At 36.0% G+C, this 9,399-nt stretch overlaps 1 protein-coding gene across 1 annotated transcript; it reads left to right on the forward strand.

Moving 5' to 3' along the window:
* The first annotated feature begins 8,259 nt into the window (after positions 1 to 8,259).
* Positions 8,260 to 9,060, forward strand: LOC142180072 (putative mitochondrial protein AtMg00860). Its single transcript, XM_075250993.1, has 2 exons — positions 8,260 to 8,344; positions 8,546 to 9,060. Exons 1-2 carry the CDS (start codon positions 8,260 to 8,262, stop codon positions 9,058 to 9,060), a joined length of 600 nt encoding a protein of 199 aa, XP_075107094.1.
* The last annotated feature ends 339 nt before the right edge of the window (positions 9,061 to 9,399 follow it).

The following is a 9,399-nucleotide window of genomic DNA, read 5'->3' on the forward strand; positions in this document are numbered from 1 at the left end:
TTTTCTCATTTTCTCAAAGTTCATTTTATTATGGTCTGACATTGTTCCAGCCAAGTGACGAAGAAATCAGCCATTTCCTGAAAGTCATCTTGATCTCAAATAACGGCTAGCTGGTAGCCATGCATCATCATTCCTGCATCATTTACATTACATCTTAACATTTCTGCGTTATAATTTATGGGTATGTGTATGTTTTGTTTTTGTAGGACCAAACATCGCGACGTAGAACTTCTTCTAAGTAGCAAACCAAGCTATAATGCTATGAGGTACAACAAACTCAAAAGCGGGGCGAGAATCCAAACTCAAACTCAAATGCGATCAGTGGAGCTCTAATTCATCAAATCTTTCAAATACAACTGCAATTCAAAGCTATTGTAGGCACCAAAATCTTTTGTCTTGCAGTATCATCATAATACGATACTGGCGCAATTTCTGCAAGCATCGCCCTCTCCAAATCATCATTCCAAAACTACATAAGGTGTGACCCTCATTAAGCTCGAGGTATGTAAGCAATTCAAAGCCAGAATTCGGCCCCAATTCTCCAAAATTCCCTCGAAGTCTTCCTTAACTCCTCCCCTAATTCTTCAATTTATAATCTCCCTTAAATCCATATGCCATTCTCGGAAAGTATGCCTAAAGGTCGGGACAAAATTGGCCTTGGTTCAATTTCTTTGCCCGAAAACTCTTTTATCGTCTACGGTCAAAGAAAGGTAGCTATTGATGCCAATTTTGACCCTCTTTTATAAAATTAATTTATTTATACTTACTGATTTCTAATAGATATGTTGAAAATATTTTCTAAATTAATAATACCTATTTTTAGTAATTAATGGTGTTAAATTAATAATTTAGTGTTGCCTAATCATAAATATATTACTCTTACTATTTTTGAAACTAGCAAATGACTTTTATATTTATTACATAGGTTTATAATTAATTTAATAAGGTTATTTTTTAATTTCGGTAAAATAGCCTACTATTTCAAAATGAATCTGAAAATTAGTGTCACAAATAAAAAATAAGATTTTTAATAATTAATTAACTAATTACAGTAATTAGTAGTATATTTGGTGATCATAATTTTTACTACAATTTATTAAAATTATTTAAGTTTATTTAAATTAATTATAATAGGGTTAAAGACTAAAAGGCTACAATTGCAATTTCATAACCAAAGGTGAAATGGTTATTTATTAAATAAAAACAGCCCACTACACAAGCCCAAGACCAAAATCTGACCTAGGTCCAACCCCTCTCTTCCTACCTTGGCGATCCATGACCTCCTATCCGACTCAATGAAATCGTGCCACGTGGCCCCTTAATCACACTCACACAAGAAGCACACTTAATCCGAGCCGTCCATCCTTTAGATCAACGGCCCATGTTTTATCTCTTTTTTCTTTTAATTTCAATACCTCACCTGATTTAATCTCAACCGTCAAAACCCATGGATCCAACAATCCTCATATTTTCTCACTTTAAATGCTTAACCCCTGAATTATCAGGGTCGTTGATCTAAAGATCCGATGGCAGAGATTGCATTTCTTATTTTTAACCCTTAGAGATGACAATATGTACCCAAACCCTAATCATTTCACTCTATTGACTCAGCCGCCGCCCATCCCTTTCCTCTCTTTATTCTCTCAACTCACAGAACCAAATCAATCACATACCTTGCTCAAATTCGTGCAAGGTCATGAATTAGGTAGAAAATCATCTCTTTTGTCTTTCCTAGCCATGATGCTCGCCGATTCCCTTCCCGTTTCTCCTATGATTTGTTAAATTTATGGCATGCATGGCCATCTCTCCAATGTTATCATCATTATTCTTGGTCTAGAGGTCAAGCACAGCGACCTCTAGACATTGAGGCTTTTATCCGGTGGATTTGCCTTAACGGACAGTATCCTCATCTCAGGTAAAAAAAACTATCACTACTCTCACCTCTGTCTTCTCTGATTTCACTCGATTGTACTCATATCATCAACTCTCTATGACTCTCCACTATCGTTTGAATCTGTTGACCTTAAGGCATTTAATGCCACTATAAAAGGGGGCTTTAATGCTCTCACCTAAAACAAGAAGAAGATCGACCTAACTACAAAAATATCCTTAACTACACTTAAATATTCTAAGTAGCAAAAATCAAAGTTAGGGTTCCGAATTAGGTTTTAATTTCTTTCCGGTTTTGAGCTTACACTGATTGGAGTTTGAGTGTTGACTCTTAAACGGCTAAGAAAAGATTCTCATTTGGTTTCCTGCTCAAAAGAAGGTTAGTGAGCCTTGACCTTTTTTCTCTTTCAACCATCTAATTGAAATCATGCTTATTCTGTTATTTTCTGTTAATTGACTCTGTTTATGATAAGTTATAGTTAATTGTCTCTATTTATTTATCATTAGTTTATGATTGATTATCAAACTTTAGAGTTACATGCTTCTTTAACAATCTGAAAATAAGACCATATACTAATTGATTACTCTTGTAATCTTAATAAATAGGTCTTTGAATTGGTAGTATATGTGTTGTTGCGTTTCTTTAATTAACTAAGCACTTTTAATGATTCTATATAACTATCTTGACTTTATACCTCCTGATGTTCCACTAGGACCTTCATGTCTGCTATACTATCTGCCTTGGTGTTATTTACATTTGAAATGATTCACCTGATAGACTAGACCTAAATGGACACAAATCTTTTAATAAAGAAGACAAGATTGTCACCTTAGTTTAGGTACATAAGCTTATGATATTTAAATTAATTTCTTCTTTCTAATGTGCTTCTACGATTCTATTAACTCTTGGAAGATCATTGATTCTTGTTAAACCTCATAACTGTGTGATCAAATATGCGATCTCACTATATAAACATGTTCTAAACTAATTGGATTCATGTACTTATCATTGTGTGTATTCTGATAACTGCTACACACTTAGCTTAAACTATGAAACTTGGTTAAGATATATTTATGGTGTTTTGAGTTTCATCTGTTATGTTAGAGTGCTAAAATTAAGCTTCATCATGCTTAAGTTTCCATACTTAACCTACATAACAAATCCTTAATATAAAGTTTTCATTGTCTTTCTTTCTGAAACTTATATAGTAATATTGTTAGTTTGATTTCATGAATGTTGATACCCAATCATGTTTGTGATGTTATAACCCTATTAGAATGTCTCATGTATGTGTTCTCTTGGATTCCCTGCACTTATCTTGTTCTTTAATAATATATATATATATATATATATATATATATATATATATATATATATATATATATATATATATATACACACACACACACACACACACACACACACACACACACACACACACTCACCAAAGCTTACCTAAGTGAACTAGGGATGACTTACGAACCTAAGATGGACCTGTTGCTGTTATCTGCTGTGTTTGAGCATAGTAGTATGCTTTAATTCCCAATGAGATTGGTATGAGTATGAAGTTAAGGGATTTTAGAAGAAAGTAGCCATGTCATTTGCTTAGGATGAAATTGACCTGTTTACTTGCATCCCTGTTAATACCCTTTAGAGACTCCAATTGAAGCTGTTAACTTGTGCATCTAATAGAAGTTAAGACAGTCTAGGGATGAACTCTTGAACATAGGCTGTTAAGATGATATGATCATGACCTTAGATTTCTGTAAGCTTGAACTCTGTATCTTTTCTACTCTTTAAGTCGCATGACTCAACTGTTTAGGTTTCTAAAGTGAATTGTTGGTGTTCTTTTCCCTTGTGTGTACCTGTAACTGATTTCTTGAACACACCTGAACATGTTGAAAATATTCATTGTGTATCATATACTTATGTTTGGATTATAGCTACAAGAATGTGATTGGCTGTCTTATAATCATGATGATATTCTGTATAGCTGCAGTGAGAAATGTACCTATTCCTATGTTTTATTATTACAGTTGCATTGGAATTTACAATGAGTGCCTCATTAGAATTTAAACCTGTAGGTAAGAGTAAGTGTGAGTGGTTAAGGGTATTTAGGAGTAAAATTTAGTTTGTGGTTGAGATACTCTCCCTGATACAAGTACTGCTCGGGGTCCCTGAGACCCTAGTGAACTTTGAAGTGCCAGGGATCCAAAGGGTGTCTTGGCCATGAATGAAATTTTACCTTAAGCCTTTAATTATTGAAATTTCCTAATCTCTTTAGGTTTTAGTGTTAAATGAAAATAAAGGCTTCACTATAAATTGCTTTACTTTGTTTGACTTTACATTAATTTTATTTGCATTCTTAATTACTAATGCCAGTTACAGTTTTGTCTTGGACCTTATATTGATGTTATTGGTGTTAAGTGTTATATTGGTCATATATCTAATGCTTTTTGTTTCCTTTTTACACATGTGACCGAGCTGGGCTTATTGAGTTCTCAAGAACTCAGGCCCAAGTTCTAGTTTGGATCTGAAGTCATTGAAGTTGCTACTACTCGTCCGTTGTTCGCGGGGCCCAACTCTCATCAGGCCTAAACCAATGGGTCCAATTTCCTTTTTTTATCGTTTACATAAGCATGCTATTACTTCTATGCGTATACAACACTGATTGTATTAAGTGAATATTTCCTGTTTTATTATTCTGTAAGTTACTTTAGGAAACCTAGGCAAGCCTAAAAACCATAGGTAAAAAAAAGTAAAAGAATTACTGCATCTTATTAGTAAATAATTTAATTTGTTAATCACTTCTATTATCCAGTTTCCATTCTTACTCATACTAACAGTTTCCATGAAGCTTTTTTTGATAACTAAAACAGACTTGCAAGGTCGACAATCTCGCTTTCTAAAAATCAAAAGTCAAAAATGATTTCCAAAGTCGGGATTTTCTACAAATCAAACAAACGCTGCTGCAAATCAAGGATCATCAAACGATTCTTCTTCGAATTTGAGGATAAGATTTGAAATCGATTTCCAAGGTATATCTAAACCTATTTACCTAATAGCCCTTACTTTACACAAATAGTCACCTTGTTTTGATAGTCAAATACTTAAAATTTAACCCCTATTTTACAAAAATTAGTAAGTACAAGTATCGTAAATCCATTTTTAACAGTCTTGCAATTGTATAGACATGTTTAAAGACTTTTCTTTATATAAAACTGACACTTTCTTTCAAGGTCTATATACTACTTCTCTTTCAAAAATGATAAAATTTTAAAATATAACATAAGATAAGCCATACACTTTTAAGCACTAACTAAGTAAGATATATACATTTAAATTCCCAAACCTAGTCTAAATGTTATGGAGCTATCTCAGATAAATTCTAGGGGGGTGACTAACACCTTCCCTAAGAATAACAAGAACCCTTACCCAAATCTCACTGCTTAGTAGACTAATAGGATATTGATATTAACAATTGAATAGGTACCCTATTATACTTTTAAATATTAGATGGCAACTCTCTTTTATCATCAACAGGGAAACCACTAGTTGAATCTTGTTTTGATTCGTACAAAATAGAGTGCAACAGGTGATGCAAGAGGTGTCTATGCCTAGCATTGCTAATGTCACCTCCAGTATTTTTAAGCCTAGGATCACTGGGCATTTCGATCTTAAGCAGAGTATGATCCAACTACTTCATGCAAATGGACAGTTTATGGGACTACCACACGAGGACCCCCAAAACATATTCTGAATTTTTTTGAGATTAGAGATACTAATATCACTAACGGGGTCATGTCCAATTATGTCAGGCTCACATTGTTCCATTTTTCTCTATTGGGAGAGGCCAAGAGGTGGTTAAAATCTGAGACATCTAACTCTATTGCATCATGAATGATTTTGCTCGCAAATTCTTGTCTAGGTTCTTTCCTTCTGGTAAAATCGCAAAGATAAGAAGTGAGACAGTTGCATTCAAACATACAGAAGGTGAATCACTTTATGTAGCTTGGAAACGATTCAAGGGGCTACTAAGAGACTGTCCATACCATAACCAAACCAACGAGGTACTGACTCACACCTTTATTGAAGATCTTCACCCTGAAACAAAAATAGTGGTAGATGAAGCAGCTGGTGTTCATGTATTGGAAAAGAGATTTGATGAGATTTATGTGCTGCTAAATAGGTTTTCCAAAAGAAACCCAAATTGGCAAGGGGAATCAGGTAGACACACTGTCCATAAAGTTGTCGGGGTACTTGAATTGGATGTTGTATCAACATTATCTATATAGGTAGCATATTTAGAAACTCAAATTAGTAAGATTAATGTGACTTAGAACCAAAAGCAGTTCCAACCAATGCAACAGGTTCAACCAGTACAACAGGTGCAAGTGTTTTGCGAAGTCTATGGCGAGGGCCATACCAATGATGCATGTCCAGCGAATCTAGAGTCAGTTTACTTTATGGGGAATACTAATAGAGGCCGAGATAATTAGAATCAATATATTAATACTTATAATCCAAATTAGAGGAACCACCCAAATTTCTCCTAGGGTGGAAATTAGGGTGCTCAGAATTAGTTCAAACCATAAAGTCAATATCATCAGTTTTGCCCACCACAAGCAGATCAGTCTGCAAATCTGATGGGTAATATTGAGGAGGTGCTCAAGAAGATTATGGCTACTAATCAGAATCAGGCTACTGTTATTCAAAATTTAGAGCGACAAATGGGGCAACTTGCCAGTGCCCAGAATACCAGACCAGCGAGAGCATTACCTAATCACAATGAGGCTAATCCTAAGGCTCCTATTAATTTTGTGTTACTGAGAAATGGGAGAGAATTAGAAAAAATCCCATCGAAGAAGATAAAGCAAGTGACTTTTAGTTAAAAATAGGCCATCACAGAAGTCGAATCAGACACTGCAAAGAAGTTAGAGAAGCCAGTTGAAGAGGCTGTGGTAAAGCAACCACAACAAATAGTTGCGAAGCCACCACCTCTGTTCCCTCAATGATTGCAGAAAGTGAAGGATAATGCAGCATACAAGAAGTTCCTTGATATTTTGAAACCGGTGCAGATGAATATCCCATTGGTGGACATTTTACAAGAAGTGCCAAAGTATGCAAAGCACATCAAGGAAATTGTGGCAAACAAGCGCAAGCTGACTGAATTTGAGACTGTAGCACTCACTAAGGAGTGTAGTTCCAGGATTAAAAATAAGTTTCCTCCTAAATTGAAGGACCTAGAAAGCTTCACAATTCAAATTTCAATTGCGAAACATGTAGTCGGGCGAGCATTGTGTGATCTTGGGGAGAGCATAAACCTGATGTCATTTTCTGTGTTTCGACATCTAGGGTTAGAAGATCCTTGACCGACAATGATGGTGTTGCAACTGGCAGATAGATCCTTAGCCAGCCTCGAGGGGGGTCATTGAAAATGTGTTGGTCCAAGTGGGCACGTTCATATTCCCAGCTGATTTTACCATCTTGGATTACGAGCCTGATTAGGAAGTCCTATTTATTTTGGGGCGACCATTCCTAGCCACGGGCTGAGTAATTATTGATGTATGTGAAGGACAAATGACTATGAGAGTGGGTGACAAAGTAGAGGTTTCCAATGTATATCGAGCACTCAAATTGCTTGCACACTATGAAGATTTAGCCATGAACACAATTGTGGATGATGAATTGGCAAGCGTAATGTCTTACTTTTGGTGTCTGAAGATCCTCTAGGAAGAACTTTAATTGACGAAGAAGAAGAAGAGGATGATCTGGGGGAAGAAATTCTACAAGTTTTGAACATGATGTGCCAATATGTCAATGGGTTGAAGAAATTTGAGGAAACTGACAGGCCGTTGACATTGACACCGCCTAAGCCATCTATTGATGAGGCTCCAAAATTGGAGCTCAAGCCTTTACCCTCTTATCTGCGATACACTTACTTGGGTTCTTCAGAATCCTTACCAGTGATTATCTCGTCTTTATTGTCACATGTGCAAGAAGACAAGCTTTTTTTAGTTCTGAGGGAACACAATGGGGCTATCTGCTGGATTATTGTTAATATAAAGGGGACAGTCCGTCATTTTGGGTGCACAAAATATTCCTGGAGGATGGACATAGAACCAGTGTGCAATAGCAAAGACGATTAAATCCCATTATTAAGGACGTAGTAAAAAAAAGAGATTATCAAGTGGCTGGATGCTGGGATCATATTTCCTATTGCTAACAACAATTAGGTGAGTCCTGTGCAGTGCGTACCAAAAAACGGAGGCATGACAGTTGTGGAAAATGAGCAAAATGAGTTGATACCTACCAGAACGATGACAGACTAGAGAGTATGCATTGATTACAGGAAACTCAACAAAGCTATGCACAAGGACTACTTTCCTCTCCCTTTCATTAATCAGATATTGGACAAGCTAGCCGGGCATGAAAATTATTGCTTTCTTGATGGTTAATCTGGTTTCAATCAGATAGTGATAACACCAGAAGATCAGGAAAAGACTAATTAACTTGTCCCAATGGAACCTTCTCCTTTAAAAGGATGACATTCGGGTTATGCAATGCACTAGCAACTTTTCAATGGTGTATAATGTCTATTTTTACCGACATGATGGAGAAATTTGTGGAGCTTTTTTATGTATGATTTTTCAGTTTTCGGATCATCGTATGATAATTGTCTGAAGAACTTGGAGTTGGTACAAGCATGCTGTGAGGACACTAATCTGGTGCTCAATTGGGAGAAGTGCCATTTTATGGTCCAAGAAGGTATTGTATTGGGACATCGAGTATCCAAGAAAGAAATTGAAGTCGAAGAGGCTAAGGTTGAGGCGATTGAAAAACTACCACCACCCATCTCTATTAAGGGCGCCCACAACTTCTTGGGACATACAAGTTTTTACAGACGTTTCATTAAAGATTTTTCAAAAATTACTAATCCCTTGTGCAGGTTGCTAGAAAAGGATGCCACATTCAAGTTTGATGATGCATGTCTGAAGGCATTCGAGGAGCTAAAATTGAAGTTGGTATATGTACCGGTCATTGTGGCACCTAACTTGAGTCTGCCATTTGAGTTGATGTGTGATGCGATTGACATAGTAATTGGACAGAGAAATAACAAAGTGTTTAATTCAATTTACTACACCAGCAATACCCTAACTGATGCATAATTTAATTACACCACGATGGAAAAAGATATATTGGCAGTTGTCTATGCTTTTGACAAGTTTCAGTCTAACTTAGTAGGAACGCATGTGATAGTTTACACGGATCATGAGGCGATTGGGTATTTAATTTCTAAAAAAAATCCAAGCCAAGACTGATTAGATGGGTACTTCTTTTGCAAGAAATTTGGCCTGAAAATTCGTGAACGGAAGGGCATAGAGAATCAGGTGGCTGACCATTTGTCAAGACTAGAAAATCATAAGCATATGGAAGAAGGAGGGGTGATATAGGAAACATTCCCAGATGAGCAACCTTTTACGCATGATCCACCACTATGGTATTCG

The sequence above is a fragment of the Nicotiana tabacum genome, chromosome 4 (genome assembly GCF_000715075.1).
Source record: "Nicotiana tabacum cultivar K326 chromosome 4, ASM71507v2, whole genome shotgun sequence".
NCBI lineage: Eukaryota > Viridiplantae > Streptophyta > Magnoliopsida > Solanales > Solanaceae > Nicotiana > Nicotiana tabacum.